General features: G+C 42.1%; 2 protein-coding genes across 5 annotated transcripts; one reads left to right on the top strand and one right to left on the bottom strand.

The window, feature by feature from the left end:
- Window positions 1-66: 66 nt before the first annotated feature.
- On the bottom strand, window positions 67-7,959 carry LOC115771955 (neprilysin-4). 3 transcript variants are annotated; one of them, XM_030717861.1, is made up of 5 exons: window positions 7,462-7,959; window positions 2,418-4,072; window positions 1,277-2,285; window positions 804-1,219; window positions 67-192 (listed from the first exon to the last, which is right to left on the bottom strand). In XM_030717861.1, exons 1-4 carry the CDS (start codon window positions 7,487-7,489, stop codon window positions 894-896), a joined length of 3,018 nt encoding a protein of 1,005 aa, XP_030573721.1. In that variant the 5' UTR covers window positions 7,490-7,959; the 3' UTR covers window positions 67-192; window positions 804-893. The 3 variants fall into 3 exon arrangements, with proteins under 3 accessions (XP_030573721.1, XP_030573720.1, XP_030573719.1); XM_030717860.1 differs by having other exon boundaries at window positions 7,900-7,958; XM_030717859.1 differs by lacking the exon at window positions 7,462-7,959 and having other exon boundaries at window positions 2,418-4,297.
- LOC115771956 (histidine-rich protein PFHRP-II) lies at window positions 4,523-22,901 on the top strand. Of its 2 annotated transcripts, none has more exons than XM_030717862.1 (2): window positions 4,523-4,708; window positions 21,249-22,901. In XM_030717862.1, exons 1-2 carry the CDS (start codon window positions 4,691-4,693, stop codon window positions 22,383-22,385), a joined length of 1,155 nt encoding a protein of 384 aa, XP_030573722.1. In that variant the 5' UTR covers window positions 4,523-4,690; the 3' UTR covers window positions 22,386-22,901. The 2 variants fall into 2 exon arrangements, with proteins under 2 accessions (XP_030573722.1, XP_030573724.1); XM_030717864.1 differs by lacking the exon at window positions 4,523-4,708 and adding an exon at window positions 19,977-20,031.
- Window positions 22,902-24,135: the final 1,234 nt, after the last annotated feature.

Raw genomic sequence — 24,135 nt, 5'->3', positions numbered from 1 at the left:
TAAGAAATATATATATATATATATATATATATATATAAAAGAAAATAATAAAGCATATCATACATTATTTTTGGCACAGTTAGTTTTTTATATTGCTATAAATACACTTGCGAATATATCCTGGCAATTCACGTTCACCGGCAAGACGAGCTTGAAATACTTTGGTAAAAAGGCCAGCAATAACTTTGTAAACTGAAAAAGTGAATAAGTTAAAAATCAGTAGACAAATACGTTTGGAACGCCCTTGGCTCTGGCAGATATTAACCATTTTTCTTAATTAAATTGAAAACCTCAAGAATGTACACTATGCATAAAAAATGATTTTCCTAAACTGTTCAAGCTATCAAACTAATGGATTCTTATAAATTGGGTCATGTTTGGTCCTCTAATATTTTTTTTAGATTTGAATGTGGAATTTAAATTTTAATACATATGATTAATTAGTGAATTGTTTGAATTCGCAAATTGGCGCATAGGAATTGCGAGCTTATTGGAAAGACAATTGAAGAAGTTAAACATAGCAAGAAGGAGAACAACAACCGCATTGAGAGGCAGTTACTTGCAATCCAACTAGTGGGCATAAATCACCATTAATTAAGTGAATGTGAATTGTGACGGAATGGGCCCAAGTGAAGTGCGACGTTGTTGTTGACAAGACCACAACAAGCCAGCCCAGAGGAAGCTGACAGCCGACACATACTCCTAATCAAGTGGCTTCGAATGTGGAGCAATTCTGGAGGGTGCTTCAGCATTGGAATGCGAGTGAGAAGTGGTTGTAGTTAGGTTTACTGAATAATACTTACAGTTAGCGAAAGATCCAACGGCTTGAATTGGTATGTTTAGGAATAGATCGTCTGTAATACTCTTAGGCTATAGGTAACAATAGATAGCGACTACCAGACGCTGCACTTTTTGTGGGGATTCATGGGCGTGCCCGCCGCACAGTTGAACTCGCGCGCAAAGTCGTACGAGTTGGAGAGTGTGCCGATGACTCGATACCGTCCGGGACTGTGTATAGCTGTATTCAGCTTGTTCCGTATCGCTTCCGGCCGCATGGCACCGCACCATACCTGGCCGAAATTCAAAAAGAATAGCTGCGGTCCGGTCATATTTAGGCCCGGCAGCATCTCATCTTTGGCCTCGTGCGGGTTCTCGTTTATCCAACGCATGTAGGCGTGAAAAGCCTGTCGCAGTCCGCCATTGTCCGCAATATTCTCACCTGGGCAGATGACTGATGAGCCATGCGATAAATTGGGGTAGTGGATTTATGGCTTACCTTGCGTGCTCTCGCCGTTGAGCGATATGCCCACCTCCTCGACCGTGTAATTGCCGTACTGTGAAATGATGCAGCGGGCGCGGTCGTCAAAGCCGCGAATAGACGCGTCCGTCCACCATTTGTGTATGTTGCCATTGCTATCAAAGAGCCGACCCTTATCGTCAAAGCCGTGGGTTAGCTCATGACCAATGACCACACCGATGCCGCCAAAGTTCAGCGACTTGGGAAAATGGCGATGATAGAACGGTGGCTGTAGTATGCCAGCGGGAAACATGATCTGATTCTTGTTGCGGCTGTAATAGGCATTCACAATCGCCGGTGCCGTCTGCCAGTTGGTTTTGTTTACACGCTCGTGCAGCTTGGCCTGCTCCATCTTGGCCGTGTGCAGCAGCACATTGAGCGTGTTCTCAAAGTACTTGTCCGGATGTATATCGATGCCCGCATACTTTTCGTTTAGCTCTTCGGCATTTAGTATAAAATCCGGATAGCCAATCTTAAGGGACATGGCATTCACCTTCTCCTCGGCCAGAAGCTTGGTGGTCTGATCCAGCCAGTCAGTGGTCTTAAGTATATCGCGAAATGCCTGCTGCAGCTCATGGGTCATGCGCAGTGTATCCCGCTTGCTGTTGTCGTCGAAATAGCGACTCACAAACATGGAGCCGACGGCCATGCCCATATTGGTGTTCACCTGCGCTATGCAGACCTTCCAGCGCTGTGGACTCTCCTCGCGGCCGAATAGCGCATGATAGAAATTCTGCTTAATATCGTCAAAGCGATCGTCCACATTGTTGATGCGGTGCCGCACAAACCTCCACATCATGTAGTTGGCGACGGTGCGTGGCTCTGTAACGGCCAGCAGTGCCACAAGCTGCTTCATGTACTCCACCGCATAGATGACAACCTGCTCCGTTTCGTTGACATTGCGTCCCTGCAGCGTACTCAGATACGCAGTCCAGCCAATCTGTGGCACCAAAGCTTTTAGCTGTTGCAGCGACATCCGCTTGTAGAGCTATGGAGTAAAGGTTATTAAGTTTATTGGTGCAATTCGAAAAGCTGCATTCAGAAAAAAAACAGCCAATTATTTTCTTGCATTAGAAAGAACATTTCAATCATAAAGTGTCATTTTCACTTCACATCTTACCTTGGTCACATTGAGTCTCTGCTCTGCTGGCGCTGTAATCGCCGCAAGGCGCGTCTCAAAGGCAATCAGCTCGGTGGCGGTGTGTGATGCATCCGATTTGCTGGCGCCCAGTTTGTTCATTACCTCGGCCATGTAGCGCTGATAGGCATTAAGATATTTGGCATTGTTCTGCTGCAGGAAGTATTCGCGAGTGGGCAGCCCCAGGCCGGTTTGATCAAACTGTATGATATTCTCCTCGGAGTTCTTGATATCGGCGCCCACCCACTGCACGATGAGTATGTCATTGTTGTAACGACGAAGTGTGGCGGCCAGCTGCTGCCAGTTGAAATGGGTGCTGCGCCAATCTGAGTCGAGCACTGGCCAGCCGCCCAGCTGGCGGATTAGCGTGTGCAGCGGCTCTAGGCCGCGGCGGCTAAGCAGCTCGCTGTTCACGCAGGATTTGTAGAGATTCTTGGCCTTGACCTGAGCATCGTGCTTGGGCTTCAAAAACTCATTGGGGCTTCCAGGGCCGGGTGGCTGATGCATTGATTCCTCTTTGACTCTGTCCTTGTCTTTGTCATGGTCCTTATCCTTGTTGTTTCGCGCTGTAGCCGCCGCTTCCTCTTCTTTCGACTTTTCACGCGTCGGTTCAATCAGCCGTTTGCGTTTGGTGCCATTGCTGAAGCGTTTATACCGCACCAGCACCCGGTTAAGTAAATGCCGCCGGTGCACAATGTGCCGGCGCAGCCGCTCGGCTTTCAGTTCGGACGCTTGATCTGTTTCAGGCTCCTGTTCGTTCAGTTTGAATACATTTTGGCGCACACGCGTCTCTGGACTGGGCTGCTGCATATTCTTTTCGAGCAGATTTCGCAGCACCAGATCCAGACTCTCACGCAGCATTTCGAAGGTGTCAAAGCCCGCCTTGTCCTTGGGTATGGGATGCAATTTTTCCCAGTTACCACAGGCGAACTTGTAGAAATCCACGCAGGGATCCACATGGGTGTTCATGTAACGCTGCATGGTTTTGGCCTGTGCCTGCCGTATATCCTCCCGTGTGCCCTGCTCATGCCAGAAAGATTGCAGCGGGCTGTCGAGTAACTCAGATTCCATATTATTCATTCGCTGCTGCTGTGCCTCGCGGCGTTCACGCGCTGTCTGCCGCCTCGACCAGTACTGCACCGTTTCTGGATAGCGCTTGGGCATACCCTTTTTGTGACTTGTGTCAAACTCAGAGCCCGCATCGTCGTCAACCACCGTATCCGTTTCGGTTGCGGTGGGCACAAACAGTTCATTACCGAAGCACTCGCGTGGCATGGAGCCGAGTCCAGAGCCATGTGGCAGAAAGGAGGTGCGCGCATCCTTCATTAGAATGCTGCGATCCTCCAGCTCCAAAGTCTCACCATTCGCATAGCGATAAGGCAGACAGCGTCTAGCTCGTTCCGCCAGTGTCTCCAGCCGGGCGCGTTTTGCCTGCGGCAACAGAAACTCATCATTGATTAGCTCATTGTAGCTGTCGCCTTCCGGCAGCAGTGACTCGTAGTCATTCAGATAGCCGGGCATTGAGTCTGCCGCTCTGCGTTGCTCGCGCATGCGCTGTTCGTTTAGTTGAAGAGCCTGCAGCATTCCATCCAGCCGCAGTAGCAGCAGCAGCACCAATGTCAATGGCAGCATCACCACTGGAAGCAGCAAAAGCAATTTACAGCATGTTAGACCGGGACACCACTGTACACGCCCCGTTTGCTGATTAACCCCTAGTCCCAGCTTGACGCGACGCACACGAGCGGCGGGTGGCGTAGGCGACATTTGAACCCCGTGCACCTGCACCAGCGCCAGCTTCAACGGGCTGTGGCGACTCATAGTGCGCGGTTATGAATATGTGTAACGAATATGGATACGATAACAAATAGTGCCGAATATGCGCTGTGGCCTTTTATACTTTAATTAAAAGCAATTTTTTGCGCGTCGCAATTGCGAAGCAATGAAAAATGAATAACCGCCAACCAAAGAGCCGAGAATCAAGTACCGAGCACCGTAAACCGAGAATCGAGAATCGAGAGCAACAAGCAGCGAGATCTAGTGCGAGCGCATCAGTCGCACGCGCATTGCCTACTAAAAGTGCCAGCTTCGGCTGGGGCTGTCCAGTGCGCCGGTCAAGCTGGACGCAATCACGGCGCGCGACAAACAATTGAATGAAGACAACTGCGGTGGCGGCGGCAGCGACGACGATGGCGACGTCGACAACGCGGCGCTTAAATAAACCCCTCAAAAAAGCATAGATCAGTAAAGAAAAGGAGATGGCGTCAGCGGCAGAGGTAGAGGTGGAGACGAGATTGGCTTCCATGTAGTCGGAATGATTGTGATCTGTGTTTACTGCTCAGGCAGTGTATGAGTGTGTGTGTGTGTATGTGCGTATGCTGCCATTCAGTTTGCGCGACAGGGCATAACGTAAATATTGACAGCCTAGCATAACATGATTGTTGTATTGATATCAATGGGTCTTTGACCTTCTACAAATGCATCAACCTGCACCTAAGCCGATCACATTGCCGTAGGCCCAGCATTCGACCTATTTATCTCATTTTGAAGCTCCCTAAGCAGCGGCAACTTCCGGTTCCATTAATGTGTGCTAATGTCGGCTAAACAAAAACAACTTTTGAACAACAACAAGAAGTGATGTAATAATACGGTATAAACATTAGCAGCAGCAGCTGCAGCAGTCGCAACAACAAACTTTTCGTTCTCAAATTAGTGTCATTATCAATGGTACACACATTTACACACACATGGCCATACACACATACAAACGCGTACTCTGTAAACGGTAGCACCTCCGCTTTGACCTCCGTCCCGGGTTCAGCTTTGAATTGAGTCTAAATTCAATCAATTTAATTTAATTTCACAAAACAATTGGACAGCAGAGACAACCAGGACGGACTGGCAACCAATGCTGGTTAAATTTTGGTTGTTTCGCTGCGATATACCCTACGGAATGGGTCATATTAACAGTTGCAATGGTTAGGTATATGTAAACAAAGTGTCGCTATAGTTCTTTTCCACATAAGCTACTCTACAAGGATAGGTTATATGTGATTTTCAAGGTTCTACTAGCCGGATTAATTTATTTAATAATAGTTAACTTATTTATGAGTTAATTTGAAGGCTAAAGTCCCATTAAGCTCATCTAGAATTTCACTGGCAAAAGTTTCTGCAAGTACAAACTGCGCACACCGTGCGTATACGTAATTTCCATCAGCGAAAACGTCAAATGTATTTACTGCTTATATGCATAATCACTGGCCACACACACACTCACACACGCGAACAACTAGTTAAGTGAATTAAAGCTACTTGCGAGGCGAAAAGAAAACTTGCCACTAAATTGCCTTTCGACATCATTTTGGGTTTAGGTTAGTATTACAAGATTATGCGGATAATTGCTGGCATGCGATGCCATCTAATATGACGACACGCAGCTCATGCTCAACAAAATAGTCGTCTCCCCAACCCCCTGCCCCTGCCTTCTGCACCATAAACACCACCACCACCTGCCCATCCATTCACCATACATAGAGTACAAGCCTATGGGCATGTTTTGTTGTTGCCGAGGTCCATTTCTCCATCTCGTATCGCATGAATTTGTGTTTCATGAACAGCAAACACGCGAATTAGCTTATGTTTGTGTGTGTGTGTTGCGTGTGTGTGTGTGTATGTGTGGGTCACTCATTTTGTGCGTGTCGCTGTGAGGTGCATCTGTAGTTGTATTCACTTTGAATTGCCATTGCCTCGTATGCTAATTTTAGCCTTAAACCTTTTAATTAGCGACTATGGCCGAGATTGGAGAACATGTCAAGCAGATACACACACACACTCACGTATGTAAATAGGTGGAATGCACTGCATAATATTTATAACTGTTGTTGCTGCCATTTGCCAGTTGCAATTGCAGTCTCCGGCGCTAAAGTTATATAATTGCCAACCTTATGGCTTTTAATTTGGTTTGGCCATTGTGTTCATTTGATCTCTAGTTCAAGAGCACAATAATCGAATAAATACAACGAATACATCATGTATATACAAAGAAAAACTGTGCCATCAGGTTGTGCAAAAGGTAAACGAACCAAAAATGAATCAATTTATGAATGCCTGTGTGTGTGTGCATGTGAACGTGTGTTAAATGAATGAACAACACTTTTAAATGATTTTTTCAATTACCCGATTAATTAACAATGAGTTGACACATAATCTAAAAGTCCCCCCAAAATGATCGGTAGTCAGCCAGACTAATCAACCGAATAGCCCCAGCAGACATACGAATAATTACGACAAGTACTCTTTCCTTATGTAAGATCTGTGCTTATCTGCCCTTAACTGGTGAGATACTGTGGCATCACACGACTATACCATGTATTCAAATACATAAGATCAAAAAAAGTATATGATGAAATTCTTACCTTATAGTGTTTTTTAGCCTAAGCAGCAAAAATATCTCACTTGTAAATTTTAGTTATTCCTATCTGTTGTCTAAAAACTAAATTGTGAATTGCACAATTATCAAATGAAAATTCTAGGTAATATCCTAATTAAAACTATTTTCAGCTAATCTCTTAAATATAATTGAACAGTTTTAAATTAAAACAATTCTATTGTTGAATTATTTTACTTCGTAATTGTGAAATCTGATCATCTTAAAATGATTAAATTAAACGAGAAGTTGTACAAGAACGTGAATTTGGATACTTCAACCTGTACGTGGGATATCTGCCATTACTGTTACTAGAAATTTCGTACTTGATTTTGGCGTGTCACAATCACGATGTGTGTTGACATACTCTAAACTATTTGCAGGGTATTTTATATTCGAGTGTATTTTATACGACCGCCCATTGAGAATGATTTTCACATTCGTTATGATACTGATGATGCATAATGAACTCACAATGATGCAGAAATATTTTAGCCGTTGTCGGCACTTATGTTGTGTGTGTGTTTAGTTTGAGCTGAGGTTTACAGGTTCAAGCTGTTCCTAGAATATCAGTCGAGTTACTGTTAAATAAATAACACTCACATTCAAACTTTGGTACACTTCGACACATTTGCTTAAGCAGCCTATCCAGTTATTTCCTGGGTTGCTTATGACTGCGTTCGCCACGGGCACTTTGAAAATTGACTCAAAGCTTGAGTTTGGAAAGGGAATTTGTGTTTTGAGCGACGCTTCTGTTGTTGTTGTTGTTGTTGTTGTTGTTGCTGCCGCTGCTGCTGCTGCTGCTGCATCTGCCTGTTATCGCCTTGGAACTGAAGTCGCCAATGTTTTGCCGTGTTGGGAGCGATGCGCGTTGAAGGCGAAATGTTGTTGCGTTTTGATGTGAATGCTGTTGCCGGGATAATGGTAAAGCTACTGGCAATATGCCCAGCACTTTGCTGTTGCTAATTTTAATTGCCGCGAGATTACCGCTAATTGAAATGTGAAAAGCAGCGGGCGCATCTGCTTTGTGGGCGCACTCACAGTGAAAATCAGATGGGAACTCAGCTGTGAGCATATCAACAGAGTTTCTTAACTGTTATCAGTTGACTTAAAAGGCAAAGCTCGGCGAGACTACAAAGTGCTTTTCAATTAAATGAGCACGAGTATACTTAAAATAAATTTGTTTTTGTTACTTACAGAGCAATTTCTGTGCAGTGCTTTTAGTGGAATTGCTTTAAGTCAGAATGAAACTAGCTGAAAGCGGCAGTTGACGAAAATCAGCTAAAGAGTACGGAAGAGAAAAAGAGATGGGGAGAGAGGCAAAGAGGCAGAAAAAGAGAAAGATAACGAGATTACAAGATGTTAAACCTTTGAGAGTCTAGCTTAAGCGATGTTTCAACTAATAAAAAACTTTTACAGCTAAGGTTTTACTGGCTAAATCACACTAGATGAACTAGTATTTCATTGAGAAATATTAAGAGAGATTGCGGGAAAGGGGCAGAAAAATTGAAAAAACGGGAGTAAAGTTTGTTACAGCCTTAAGCTATAATTGTAAGCTTAGCTGAAAGTGTTGTTTAGTAAAATTAACCTAAATGGGAAAAGAGTAAAAGATGTTAAAGCTTTTTGTTTGTAATTAAAGCTTTGTCTTAACTGTAACATAACTTTTTCATAGATCCTAAATTACACCAGCTGAATGTAGAAGTTAATGAAAAGAAGGTAAAGAGAAGTAAAGAGACTTAAAAGGAGCTCTGTTATTGAGGATTTCTAAGTTGACAGTCTCAAGTTTAAGCTCTATTATTTGGTAAAACAAAAACTTCTGGCTGAAAGTCAAACGTATCATTTAACATATCATAGTTGCTTTCAGCTAGTGTCATTGCTGCATTTTAAATTGCCGCACTTAATTAGATTCATACAAAACTAAACGCAAGTTGTCAACCCCAAAGTGCGTGCAAATAAATTTCAATTTGACATTCGAGTGGTATTAATTATCATGTATAGCATAAAGTGTCCATTAATCAATGGAGTTGGCGTTGTCTGCGCTCATGTACTCGATTGAATGCTGGAATGAACGATTTAGCTTATTTGTTGTCATACTTTGACATGAACATTTCAATTTGTACGGTCTGGACCACACCTGAAATGTCGATAGAACTTTGATGTGATATGCTCGAAATTGATTTTGTTTTTTTCATATTTATTATTATTAACACCTGCCAGCATTAAAGCTGTTTGTGAATGTCGTATGCCATGTTGGCCTCCTGCCCTCGCTTCTAATTCAAATGCGATAATACTTTGCGTATTTGTTCAACACATTAATTTGTTTGTTTATTATTTGTTCTTGTTTGCTTGTTATTGTCGTAGTTTTTCTGTTATGAGCTAATTTATTTATTAAATATTTAATTGTGTGTTTGTGTGTGTGTGTGTGTGTGTGTTTGAGCTTGGTTTCGCAATATATAAAATTCTGGAGTGGCGCCTTTTGTAAATATTTTCATTTAAAATGACTTATGGCAACGGGAGGAGCTCTTTATTAGTTATTATTTGTGTTATGCTGTAAGCGATTTATTTACATTGTTTTTATTAGTGCTCTAGTTCCGTTTAAGTCATGAATATTCATGCGAATATTAAATGAGTACTAATGTTGGTGTAATAAAGGTAATAGATTCTTCAACTTGGCGCAGACATTGAGTGATGTTTTAATTAGTGGAAAAATAAAAAATTACAATAAATCCTAGAACTTAAGTTTATTATAAATAAAGTATCTGATTTTGATTGTTTTTAAATGGTTTTTAAAGTAATTGTAAAGCTACTGAAATAACGACACACACTTTATACGTTAATTAGTTAACTGTAATTACAACAACTTTATATAATTTGCAGCTAACACAAAACTAAAATATTATGTGTGCAATTGAAAATTGAAATTCCAGCTGGTGCATTTGTGTATATTCATTACATTTAATTACTACAATAAAATCTATTTGGCCGAAAACCATTTCAGACATTTCACTAATGCACCGCATTCACTACTCCATTTCAAAATTGTCGCCTCATTTATTTTGGCTAATTATTGTAAAAACCAAGCGACAGGAATGACAGTGGAAAATGTTTTAAATAGTCGCGAATAGAAAATGAAACCGTTGGCCACAAAATAAACTCGATTCCAGTGCACTCGAGTGCTGTTCGAAACTACAGTTGAAGCTGAAGTAGCCCCATAGCTGTTCCCAAAATGGGCAACGTTGAGCGGCGTTTTTAATACCTGAATATTTGTGTGCATAAATCTTATGCTATCGATCATTGTCAAGTGGCTAGATAATTTACAATAAATCTGTGCGGTATTAGAATCCGACAGAGGCGCGTTATTGTTGGGTGGTGCCAGCGCGGCGGGTGCGCAACCAAGAGCTGCAGCAAAGCGAGCAGCATACAACATAAATTAGGATAATTACAATTGCACCCACAAGTGCCATTCGAGCCGTTGTGGTTGTTGTTGCTATTTGCTGCGGGGCAAGCAAGAATTTTGATTGCATAAACACCAACAGCAGCGGCAACAACAACCACCACTTGGAGTACCCCAATAACATTTGCCGCAAAAAGTTTATGGCAAGCGAGTGGAAATGGAAATCCATTGGGCCGTCGCTGTATTTGAAAATTAGCCCAAAAAATGTACAAACCATGGCAATTACAATAACATCAGCAACAACAACAACAACAGCACATCAGTAAGAGCACTCAAATCAGGCAATGAAGCGAGAGGGTGCCAAGTGGAATTATCGCCACGGTGGCTCTGGTTTGCAGTGAGTGGACGTGGCGTCCAAAATCCACAATTAGGAGCCGCCGAATTTGGCCGCGAATGTTTGGCAACTCTTTTGCATACCCGGGCTTGGATTGAGTTCCACTGTCTCCACAGCATGTTCAGTTAAATTAGTTGCCCAAGCGCAAATTCAGTTTAGCAACTCATCGGCAGTGCACCCGTTGACTTGTTGTTGTGGCTGCTGGTTGGCGGTTAGTGGTTGGTGGTTGGTGCAGGCGTTGCCATTCCTGCCGCAATTGACCAACAAGCCGCACAACAAAATCAATTAAAACGAATCGCTGAAGCAAAGTTCCACCGGCTCCGGCAACTCGACAGTTTGAGTCGGCCAACTGCCAACTGTCGGTTCGTTCATCCGTGACTTTGCACTTTTAAGACGGCAACGGCAGCGGTAGTGGCAGCGGCAGCAACAACTAACGGTAACAGCGGCCGCAAATGCAATTCCAATTGGCTGACCACCCGCCCGCATCAGTTGACCAGGCTGAGCTTTTGGCTATCGCCGGGTTGCGCATGCGCAAAGGTGTTGCGCTCTTGCAATTGATATGGTTAATAATATTACCCGCTGCCGACACTGAATGCGAGCATTTTGTAGGTTGTTGCTTGGCTGGCCAAAATAAATAACTATTTGATTGCAACAGCGCCGACTTGGCAAATGCTCAGCTGGTAAATAAATAAAGCGTCTCAGAGACTGAGATACGTATCCAAGTGATAAGTAGTATATCTGTTTGTAGATAAATGCATATGGACTTTAAATGAGTTCGACATATTCAACTTTAAGACTGTGCAAAGGAAATTAATCTTATTTTAACTGCAGTTAATGTGATTTGTTATATACAAAGGTTTTACTAGAGAAAAGAATGACGTCTCCTAGAAATTTTTAATTGAACAAGTGCTTAAACATTTAGTCAACTATTTGAAAAACTAACTATAGCCGACTTTCAACAAAATCCGAAATAAAACAACTAGATTATTTACTATGAAAACCAGAAGGCGTCGGAGGTTCGGTTCATGGTACAAACGAACTCTCTACTTTAAGGTTCCTTTCGTCAATATTATTTTACAGATCTTTATTGGTTCAAGCCTTAATTTTTTTTTTTTTTTAAGATCTTTTTGAATTATCCGATTTTTATTATATTTATTGCCCTTTGTTCTGAAAAATGTTGCCAGCTGTACATATTTTCATATACAAAATACGGGCTAAATTTGATTTGTCCCCAAAGTGAACACATAATTCTCCAGGACCTCGACTCAACAGTAATAAAATCAATTAAATTCCAAGTGCTAGATAGAAATTTTTCAACTTGAGACTGAAACTATTGTTTTCATTACATTTGTTATCCCAAAATTGATTTGAGGCCTTTTTTAATAATGCAAAAAAGTATTTTTTACAATTTTTACGTAATAAAATATCACAGGTATTCCCATTTTTTTTTATACAAAAAACATGGATCAGCTTTGACGATGCGATAAAGCCAGCTTATCCATGAATCGCTTTCCCGGTCGCACAGGTGCTTAATAGTTTTCTTTTGTTATCTTTTGGGCTTTCAATTACATAGAGTGTTGCAAGTAGCAATTTATAAAGTAGCCAATATTGCGTTTGTACTTAATTATGGTGCTTATAGCACACATTCGCTTACCTTAGCCGTCTGTTGCAGGGTTCAGTGTGCTGCCAGTACCAATTATTGTAAGTTCCCATAAGTATTGATTAAAAAAAAAACTCATTGAACTCGACATTGCACACATCGATTAGTCACTCCATTCATTTGCGCTTTTTGTGTGTGCTGAACCTCAGCCATGACATTGACTTACAATTTGCTGGTATACGCAAAGTTGCCGCTAATCGACACGTTGCACAGCTGCAACTGGTTTTGATTTTTGGCCGCACCTCAAGGCTGACGACCCGGAGATTGCGTATACGCAACGTGCGCCGCATTTGGTAAAAATCTGGGTGCGTGTGTGTATGTGTTGTTGTGGTTGCTGCTGCTGATTTGCCACACTTGTCGCTAATAGCGTTAACAAGTTGCGTTGTTTTCCATGCAATTTATTTGAATTCAATTTAATCCGCTGCATTTTCATTTGCGGACTTTCACGCTTTTTGCGGAAAACTTCATGTTGGGATTGCAAGTGACAATTCAATTGCGGCATGCCAATTATGCAAAATCGATTGCGGCAATTAGTTAGCAATAGCCCAAAGAAAAAGCAAAAAGCAATAAATGGCATGTCAAAAGATTGCGGGCAATTTAAAAAGGACCTGCCGCCGGGGAGATGGCGCAGGCAGCGCGCAATTAGCCGCTTGCTGGAATTCCTGGTAAAATGCTATCCCCACAGGAAGCAGCAGCTATCAAATTTCCACTACTTCTCGAAACTTGTCTGGTATGCGTATATTTTACACTTTTGCGCTTCTGGCTAGCTCCACTTGCTCCATTTGCGTAGTTTAATTAGTCTTTAATTTCATAAACTCTGCAGTCAGTCAGCTCTGGTCAGAAGTCAGCTTGTAGCTTGTAGCTTGGCCAAAGCAAAATTGATGCATTCCTTTGGGCCAATCTCAATCTCGGCATCTCATGCTGCTAATTAACCTTGAAAATCAGATTCGAGCAGTCAAAGGTCTGCCCGGGCAACTGGTGGTAGGTTGCTGCCATAGACTTAGACCTACCTATCCGATCAATCAATTGAAAAGTTTCAGCTGTGACCTTTGTTATTTCGTAGGCAGCTCGTTTGGCAGCCATTGTGGACATTTTCCGTTCCTGTCATTGCATAAATTTGAAAGTGAAACTGAGGCTGTCAGTTCTACGATTAGATAGAGATGCATAGGCGTAGAGAGAGTCATAAACATGCGACACTTGAGCGACATTTGCTGTTATTGTGGTTGTTGTAATTTTTCCTTTTCTTGACATTTAGATACAGCCATTTTCTCGCATTTGACTGCTGGTGATTGGGCGTGGGTATGCAGAGGTGTCACCGACGTGACCTTCAAATAGGGCATAAATAATAAAAGTGCCTGAAATATGAGCAAACGTAAATTTGAAATGAAGGTTTCCAGGCAAGCTGACATGTGGCCTGAGCGTTTATCAAAATACCAATTAGATTTTTTTTTTTTTTGTGATATATTGTTGTAAAAAGGTTCGTGAATCCTTTTTCACAAAGCCAATTTGTTTAAGCCGTCAGAGTATTTTGAAGCTATTGAGTTATTTAATGATGCGGCTCGTTAAACTTTTATTGACACAAGGTATAAATAACGTTTGCTTTGTAGGCACTTAGTAGCAACAATTTGAAAAGCTTTTAAAGCCAGCTTTAAAAGCTTTTTGTTATGCTTACTGCTAACCATTATATAAGTTGTTAGGAGCTTCTAAAACACATTAAAGCTTTGCATCTCGTTTCACAACTTACAAGTACTTAGAATGCACATGAAAGCTTTAAGCTAGAACATTGTGTCTCAAAGTTATTGGCTACTTAAAAGTAAATTTGAGATTAAGTCAAATAAAAAGCTAATGATTTGACTATGTTCATGTGTCTTTCAGCATTCTGTGCATAATTTGACCAACTTTTGCTGTGCTCAAGCTCTGCGTTACCCTACCCACGATAAAGTATCAAAGTCTGCACTGTATTTTATAACATTTTATGTTGTACAAATTTAATGCCACGGTACGCCTCAACATTCTTAAAAGCAGCAGCAGCATCTCACCTTATTTTATACGCTCATTTCGGATGGCCATTGAGCAGAGCTGGGGTCAGAGCAACGAATCAATCCCAGCCTGGGCTACGTTGAGCGCTTGTTTGCTTAGTTTTTCCCAGCAGCCAACTCTACTTGCAACGGCTGCCATCGCACGAAGCTGCTTGCCCCATCAAGCCGCGTCGTCGCGACGTGTTGGGTTTGGTTTGGGGCACAGATTCGCTGGGTGGTCAGCTGGTTGCTGGAGTGCGCAACTCTGTGACTTTTTGGCATATTTTTATGCATGTTGGCTGACTTTATTTTTTGATTTTCTTTTTGTTGTTTGTTTCTGCTCTTAATATCAGAGGCCAAGCAGTAAGCCGCGCCCCCAAAAAGTTGCCCGGCCGTCATTTCATTCGCTTATGCGCACTTTATAGACATGAATTTGGACATAACAGCGTGGTGCATGTGGCTGTTCACGTTGTTGCTGTGCGGTTTATGTGTCACTTTGTTTTTCATTTTTTTTTTTTTTTTTTGGGTTTGTCCTGAAATGGATATCCATTCGTTATTTTAGCGTCGTTTTTGCTCGCTTATCGTACGCCTGGAATTTCCATGTCAAATACGTTGGGGGTTAAAAATTCGACTGAAGCGCGAGAATTCGTGATTGTGCGGCACGTGCATATCCTTAGCCGAATTATCAGAATCTGGGCGGCTATCAATTTACGAGCTGAGACCCAAGTCAATCGCAGCTGTAGGTGACCTGTGCTTCTCGTGGCACCTGTGCCGAATTGCCGCACAGTTGTCAGGCAACTGGCCTCAAACATTAAGGTGGCTCAAAGTGTTGCAAGCGCGCCACCCAAAAGACTGGTTTGAAGCGTGTCAAATTGCTTCAAGTTGTACGCCAGCTGCTGCTGCTGCGGATACAGTTTGTTGCCAGCCCGCAACTGGGCCACAAAATGCAATATTAATATCAATTCAACGGGCCACTGCACCCAAATCGCATCCCAAACAAATTGCCATCTAATGCGGTGCACACAACTGGCCAATCAGTCATTTTCCACAGCAACATTTTTAATTTGTTTTCTATGCAGCTTAAGTCGCGACATTTGCTTGGCCCTTGCAGCAGCAGCTGGCAATTATCTTGCAGCAACCCGGCTTGTGACAGATGCGGACCACATGCCAGGCAAAAACTCTGCGCCTCCTTAGCTATCCAATCCACTCCCCCTATTTCTCTCGCCCTCCCGCTCACGTCCAGTAACGCCTTAATGACAAGTTAGCTACTTTTTGTGCCGTCCGTGTCCATAATTTTCGTAATTTTATGTTAGGGCGACCACCGTTGATTGAATTGAATTATCTGCCACTCAGCGCGTATAGCGAAGCCAAATCCAATCCAAGTCCAAATAGAAACTGCAAGTGCATGGCGATCAACTGCGACGGTAAATGCTTGTTTATGGGTGGCAGTTCAAGTCTTAGTTCGATCTTAGTTTGCAACGCTTTTTATCTGTGGCAATAATTGAAGGCAATTAAATTCATAAATTTTAATGATTTATTTTAGCTTTGCACGCTTAGCACATTGCATTAATTCTTAAGCTCAATGTACAGGGTGTTTCCGCTAGGCAAATAATATGACAAGAAGTAGCTGTGTTTGAAGAACAAACACTTTAACTCAAAACGATACAAAGGTTCGATTTTTTTACAGTGTGTAATGCACCATTTGATTGGAACCTTGGCTCGTCACATTTGAATAATTCGAATAAAAATTTATATTTTAAATCAAAAAGGATTTGTTTAAGCAAGTTCTCAGCTATCTAAATAAAAAAATTGTTTAGCTTTGGAATTAGTTTTTAACAGCTGTATAAATATAAATCAGATACTTAGGTACTTTATCTTTATATATATAATCTAGAAATATGATCTACCTGTTTCCACAAATTCATCTTAGCCAAGCTTCAACAAGTAAGCCTTGAAGAAAAGAAGGACAAATTGCGAATAAAGCAGGAAAGTTCTTGCCGGTCGTTTTAAAACTATAACCACTTAACAAAAATCAAATTTTTGAAACCTTTGGCAACTGCTAATACTAGATCCCCGTTTAAGTCCATACACCGTGTGTTCATGCTGTACAAGCGAATCCACTGCAGAAAGAAACATCCTGTATTCACTTATGCAATGATTTCTCAGCAATTAGCTAAAGATAATTAACTGCAAATATTTGAAGCAACTGCTTGTGTAAGAACAAATAGCACAAGACACATGAAGGTAACGAAATACGAAATACACCCATGCACCCATTCATCGGGCGCAAAGTCACACCCCACGGTGCGCGTCGACTGCATCCGCCTGGCCAAAAGTCAGCCAAAGAGTGGCGGTCGCGCTTCACTGCACCGCTGAGCAAAGCGGAGCAGCGGTTGCTTTAATGACTACCAAATAACCAACCAAAACTGAGGCAATTGCAAGAATTTCAATGCCATCTGCGGTTCGGTGATGCGTGTCAAGTCCGAAGAGGTTTGCTGTGATTTCCCAGGCTAGACTGACTTGGTTTAGAATTGCGCTGGTGATTGCCACGTGGTATTCTGACTGCGTCGTGTGGTGCTGCATTTTATTGTCTTTGCTGGATAGCATTTGAATATTAATTGGTTTTAATTGCAGCGGGCCAAGTGTTGGCGTATTCATTTGCCTAATGATCCAGCAGGTTGAACATTGGTCAAATGCTCAGCTGGTCAATTGGCTGACTGGTTATGTGGCCAACACCCGCGACAGCTTTGTGGTAGAATTCGCTATAATTATGTTGTTTTACAGCTAGTGCAATTAATTAAACATGATTTGCTTATGAATATGGATTGTCGGACTACAAGATAAACGACTGCACGCAACACCTGCCGTATAATTAGCTGGCAACAACTTCACAAAAATTTATTTATATCCCAAATAAACGATTACTTTTGATAGCTACAAATCTGAACGAGAATAACTAAATATTCGCTGACAATCGACAAGACATTTGGCTTGCAATTTACTGCCGCATTTTGTTTTTTGTATTCTCCCATTTTGTTGAATGCCACAATTTGCATATACACATATTCGCATACATATGCATATGTACTGATAAATAAGAACAAACAGGCAGCAATTGCCAACGCCCACGCCCACCGAGTATTGTCATACTTATGACCGTAACTGTATGCCAGCATGTATGTAAGTGTCTTGAGTTTGTGACTAATTGTAGGGCATTGAGGGCCCTGAGCAACACCTTTGCTAAATCTCTTGAGCTTGCAGCTGCTATTCAAGAATTTCCCTTTTAGTATTTATTTTTTAATTGTAGCATAGAGGGTATTCTGAATGCCATTAAACTAAGTGCTAGAAGTTCACAGAGCGTATACGTAATATATTTACTGTAATGGCTATACAATGTGGAATTTTACAACTATATAGATCACAATTGAAAGTGCTTTTAAAATAGATAAATAATATATAAAAATGTTGTTAAAAGGAATCTTTAATTTTGTTAGAAACTCTTGATATTATGGCGGATAAAAATGGAAAACAAATGTGTTCAAATTGAATTATTCAAATTGGGTATTGCACAATTTCCAAAGAATTGAGCTCTAATAGCATTTATTTTCGATTTGTTTTTAATATTAAGAAAAACAAACAGGTGTTAATCTATGCTCAAAAGCACTAGCTTTAGCAGAAATTAATTGTTGAGAGCGAGTATATGAATATTTCGCAAAGCCAATCCCATTTCCCACTCGTTTAGCCTGCTGCTATATAATTTAAGCTATATTAAAACTAATTAAATTTTGTAATACGCTAATATAGTGTCATTTCGCCTGTAAATACATTTCGATGATATATGCTATTATTTTATTAACACTTTTATCCAGTTCTTGATTTATGCACATATGCCGCACAGCTTTGCGTGTAGCGCACCCATATGAAATGATAATTATAGCTCACAAATTGCAGGATAGGTGGGCATACACAAATCTGTAGATTGCACTTGAGCAGTTCAGCCCACATGTCGGCAAAAGAAGCAAAAAACAGAAAACGACAAGTTTACAAAAACTAATAAAATGAAAACGAAGGTGACAACGGGAATATAATTTATAATGTTGCGCATGCTGCAAAAATGTCAAAACACACCCGCCACGCCCCCAAGCAAACACGGCACACGTATGTATATTTTGTAGGGGGAGTTCAAGAGAGTAAGCTGCATTTGGTTTATTTAAATGAAATTGGCGCTGACGTTGCATTTGAGGCAAGCTAAATTAAGTTGCGGCTATGTGTGCCACATGCAACAAACACACACACACACACACCCATGCACACATGGGGCAGCAATGGATGGCGCCTATCGAATGCAAATGATCCAGCTCTCTGTGCGGCGTTCGTTATTAAATGTGTTTCTTGTGTTGTGTGTGGCAGGTAAAACAATAAGGCAACAACAACAGACGTTGCAAAGTGTGGCAAATGCAACATCAAGATTGAATGAACTCCAAAGAAATGCTGCAACATGTGGCAACAACAGCAATACTCTATTTTATGTCTTTTGTTTTGTACGCTGCGCTTTTGTTTTTAATTTGCAAACTTTTCGTTTCAGCCCGTTTTCGATGCAGTTCAATGATTAAAGAGGCAAAACGCCCAGAAATTGGTTTACAATTTTTTTTTGTTTTACGATTTTCGCTTGTGGCCCGTGGCATGTTGCAAGCCGTGGCAATTGCAGCTCCCTAAGCGTCGCACTAGCTTTAAAAAATTCATAAGAATTTTTTAATTTGCTGCCCATGCCGCCAAATTCAGGCCCCTTGTTAGCGGTTGATGTGAGCGCTTGCGGGCGTGGTCTGTGGGCATTTTTTTGTTTTCGTTTTTTTTTTTTGGAAAGGCACGCGGCGATAAGATCGAACATAAAATGTATATACACCAAATAATGAGTGCTAATTGTCCAATGCACGGAAGTTCAATTGCCCACACATTCGAAAAGCGTTCACAAACAGCCGAAACTCATAAAAAAAACCCGCCAAGATAGCAATTAAAATTGTTTTCCGACGTGGCCATAACGCTTGCGTCAATCGAAAGCAAGGTCAGGGCAGCATTTGCAGTGACAAACGCAAAATGCAGCAGCTATTGGCTAAACACATCGAGTATGCGTATGTGTGCCTATAGTATTTTTATAGCTATAAACCCGCTAAAATTTTAGCTGTATTAGCTGAGTGTCTAGCAACATGCATTGGCAACATTCGTCGCTCGTTTCGGCTGCCACTTCGGCTTTTGGCTAAAACCCGCTTCGAGCCGCGATTAACGCTGTAATTCGATTACTCTTGTGCCACATTGTTCTGCTATTGCTCTCATTGTAGTTACTGTTATTGTTGCATGTGTGCCTCTGTGTCTGCAAGTGTGTGTGTGTGTGTATTTGTTGCTCTGGTTATTACTTTTGCTTTTGTCTTTGGCTTGCGCAGTCGCCGGCGTCTCAGCCGACGCTGTCTCTGGCGGTATATATTAGAGCCGCCAACCGACAGTCAGCACAGTTCGTTAACAGTCCTAGTCGAGATTCTAGGAGGTTCAACCAGCGTCCAACGACCAGTGACTGTGTGTGTCGTCGTGTGTGTGTAGTTTGTTTTCTGTTACTTCCCAGCTAACCCAAATCCTTTAAACGGCCAACTACCGTTTTTAAGAAAACCCAACTTAACTTGTGATTAATATTTTGTGAACAAATATGAAGCCATTTGTAAGTAAAAACAATCTGTGCTTCAAAAATAAAATGCAAATAAGTTTTAAGTTATGAAAATATTTGGAATAGCGTGTGAAAAGGATCATTAGCTGCAATTTATGTGCCAAAGGCAACTACAGTGAGAGTATATTTGAGAAACTATATAGTCCTAATATGGCTAGAAAGGGTCTTTAAATAACGCTGCTTACTTTTCATTATTTATGTTATGTTCTATAGTATCTAGTTTAAAATTATGCCAGTTTTGTAAATAACTGAAGTGGATATACGAAAATAATAAATTGAAATAGCGTAATAGGATTGTCAGAAAGGAAGTTGTTGTTTTAAATTCATAATTTGCAATGTTCACCTATTTCGTAGGTTTATAATATCAGTACATAGTAGGAATATGGGAATATTATGGGTGTCTACTAATTGCCTAGAACGTAACTGAATATTCGCTTTGAAAATCAATATCAAAAGGAAAATAGGATTCAAAATTTACTTAGAAAATAAATTATACATTTTCCAAATAATGCTTAGTATTTACTTGGAAAATAGAGTTCTATTCCGATCTATTATTCAAAAGTCCTTCTTAAATATAAAATTTAGTTTTCCGGGAATGTTTCAATCTTACTCAATTAATATATAATTAAAATATAAAGTGTACGAGCTTAGCGACATTTGAAGCGTTTATTCTTCGACCATCATAGAAAAAGCTGCGGACTGTTTAATATGTTTTAGCTGCAGGTCAAATGACACAGAGATCAACCAGAAATCAGAAACAGTTGCCATCAACCACAACACAATTTTAATTGATAAGCCGTTGACATGTTGCATGTCAGTTAGTTTCGGCATCCCCAGGCGGCTCCAAGGCTGCTCCACATAATAATAGCCTCGTATGCGGTAATATTAACTACTCGGCTGGGTGGTGCGAGTATCTCGTATCGAACTCAAATCAAACGTTTCGCATGACGGCGCTTAGCAGCAGGCCAGAGATATGTAAGAGAGGCGTGTGTGGTTGGTCCGAGCCTCTCATTAGAGGCGGTCGGATTGCCAGCCAGGCGAAAGTGAAGCGAAAGAGAAATTGTTTTAGAGACTGACTGACCAAATGACTGACTGACAAGCACTATAATTGCGCCGCCAGGTGGCGCCAGCTGTTACGTATCAGCATCAACTATGGCATAAGCTTGGCTAGCTCCTAATTATACTCTCATTCTCTCTCCATTTCACAACAGTTGCTTGCCGCCGCGCTGCTCATCTCGACGGTGTCCGCCTCTTGGCATGGCGCTGTCTCCACACAGTACCAGCATCTGGACCCTCATAGCCATACCTATTCGTACGGTTATGCTGATCCCAACTCACAGAAGCACGAGACTCGTGCTCATGATGGTACTACGCGCGGCTCCTATTCCTATGTCGATGGACACGGCCATCTGCAGTCCGTAGCGTACACAGCAGATCCGCATCATGGCTTCAATGCCGTTGGCACCAACCTGCCACAAGCTCCAGCCGTGCACCATGCTGCTCCCGTTTATGCCGCCGCTCATTCCGCCTACGTGCCATACGCTCATCATGCGCACGGCATACACATCCCGGTGCTGACCCACGATGGCGTGCCCGTAGACACACCCGAAGTGCAACACGCCAAGGCTGCCCACGCTGCTGCCCATGCAGCTGCTGCTCACAATGCTGGCGCCCATCATCTGTACAAGCGTTCGATCTATGGCGGTGCTTGGGCCTACGGTGGTGCTCCTGCTCACGTGCCACTCACCCATGGTGGCGTCCCAGTCGATACTCCCGATGTACAGGCTGCCAAGGCCGAACACTATGCTGCCCATGCCAAGGCTCTGGGTCAAGTGGCTCATGCTCATGGCGCTCCCGTCGAAACTCCTGAGGTGCAACACGCCAAGGCCGCCCACTTTGCCGCCCATGCTGCTGCTCGCTCTGGCCATGCCATCGCTCCCATTGCCCACGGTGGCTACCATGTGCCTGTCATCCACAATGGAGTGCCCGTCGATACGCCCGAAGTACAGCACGCCAAGGCCGCTCACTATGCCGCTCTTTCTCAGGCCTCTGCGCACGGCAGCTCGCACAGCTCCTGGGATGATGGTCACTATGATGGCCGTTGGGACGCCAGCCACGACAGCCACGCCCAGAGCTATGCCACCGGCTATGCGCATAAGGGTCCCATCCACATCCCGGTCATCCACAACGGTGTGCCCGTGGAGCCCGCAGAGGTGCAGCATGCGCGCGCCGCTCATCTGAGCGCCCTGGCAGCGGCCAGTCACGGCGGCGCCTCCCACGGCGGATACTACGGCGGCTCTGCCCATGAGGACGATGGCCAGTACCATGCGCACTACAACCACTATTAAGTCGAGGATCTGCCGGAGTCTGCCATTAACCACAACGATAACGACGAACATTCCTACATAATCTGCCCGATATACTTCTGTTTCACTCTAACGACTACCGAAGCAAGCTAATGCTTACGCACTTGTCTCTTTCACGCTGCCTATCTGCAACTACATATCTGCATCTCTGTCTGACACACACTTGAACGGTTAACGACTACACACGGGAGATTTGAGCTGCTGTCTCACTTGCCCGCTACCCACTCTGACGCCCCAAGTAGAGCCTGATATCTTCTTTAACTTTCGAATTATCAATAATTATTTTCAACTCTTTTTCTCTATCTATATTTCTATCTCATTCTTGCCCACTCTTAACTGTCACTATCAGACTTGCTCATTCTCTAGTTGTGCTCTTTCCACTTTCTTTTCTTCTATAACCGCCCGACTTATTCTTGATTCGAGCAACGCTAAACGAGTATGTTGTAAATAATTGTTGTAATTTTCAATGTATCTTGCACTAGATATGTATCTATATATTATATGAAACTGCAAACAGACAAATAAACTGCAAAAATGTATTTGATCACAAAATCAGTTGCATCTTGATTCGGTGAGTGAAATTACTCAAGGTGCTTAAAAGGCAGTACTCGCAAACTAAAGAACCCTTTTTTAGTTAAAAAATCCGAAATAAAAGTAGGATTTTCTAAAATAAGATATGTTCGTGTCTTGGAACTTTTAATTAAATTAATTATATCTTGGCGATTTGTATATGAAAATTTAAAGGGACAGTTTTTTAAAACTTTTAAAGGCTGTCCAGCGGCAGCTTGTAGTGTAATGTAATCTAGGAAATTTAAATTCTAGGAATCTTGCCTCCCAGAAATGCTGAAAGGTCTGCCTTTCTGTCCTTTTCTTTGCAAGATTGCGTTCAGTTTTTTTTTATGAGTTACCTAAGGCAGTTTTTGCAGGTCTTTTTCCTACGCCACATGTACATTCATACAGACAACTTAAATATAGTACTTATGAAGTTGGCTCTGTGAAATATTCATTGAATTGGATAATTCGCTTTACTTGTATCACTTTACCAGACTATTTTTAAGAATGTCAGTCATATAAAATAATGTCAGTCAAATATAAAATAGACCCGAGTTCCGAGAAGTGTGCAAAGTTCGCTTGGAATGCATTTTATGTCTCATCTTTATTCACAACATTGCGTTAATGAACTACGAGTTTATTCAATGAATTTCCATTATATCCGTTTACCTTTCGTCCAGGTGTTTTTACCGTTTGAATTGCATTTCATATTCATTCTATATGTTCACATCCTTTGCAATTCCATCAGAATGTTAAAGTCTGTAAACCTTGTCACATACACATACTCATACGATGACTATTCTTGGCGAGCAGCACAAATACGTGTACATATGCTGATGTATTTACCGTGCTGGCGATTGAAATGTGCATATGCCATTGAGCTAGAACACAAAAGTCTGGCGTTTTCGACGGAAATGTTGCCAAAGGTTTCAGTGAAAGCGTCGAGCGCAGACAATCAATCAATACGTAAAAGCGAGTGTGTGTCATTTTCATTTTTTTTGATTCCACATTTCCACGTCTATACTGTGCGGTTACATTTTCGCTCATAGCTATTTGCGGGTAATTCAGTAACAAATATGTAATAGCCGTACGTGGCTGCATTTCAATTTGTGCGAATGCTTGGTGTTGGCCTCGGGCTGAAAGGAATATGCAGACCTCATGCCAGTGGGCCATAAATTGA

Source organism: Drosophila novamexicana, unplaced genomic scaffold, assembly GCF_003285875.2.
Source record: "Drosophila novamexicana strain 15010-1031.04,08,12 unplaced genomic scaffold, DnovRS2.1 tig00000108-arrow-pilon, whole genome shotgun sequence".
Classification (NCBI taxonomy): Eukaryota; Metazoa; Arthropoda; class Insecta; order Diptera; family Drosophilidae; genus Drosophila; species Drosophila novamexicana.
This window is presented reverse-complemented; position numbering and strand designations above follow the sequence as displayed.

Excerpts from the sequence above, each read along its gene's own strand:
- LOC115771955 (XM_030717859.1), bottom strand. The coding sequence starts at position 4,253 with ATGAGTCGCCACAGCCCGTTGAAGCTGGCGCTGGTGCAGGTGCACGGG. Across the intron at positions 2,286-2,417 it reads AGAGACTCAATGTGACCAAG|CTCTACAAGCGGATGTCGCT; the intron begins GTAAGATGTGAA and ends TTTACTCCATAG. Across the intron at positions 1,220-1,276 it reads CAACGGCGAGAGCACGCAAG|GTGAGAATATTGCGGACAAT; the intron begins GTAAGCCATAAA and ends TCATCTGCCCAG.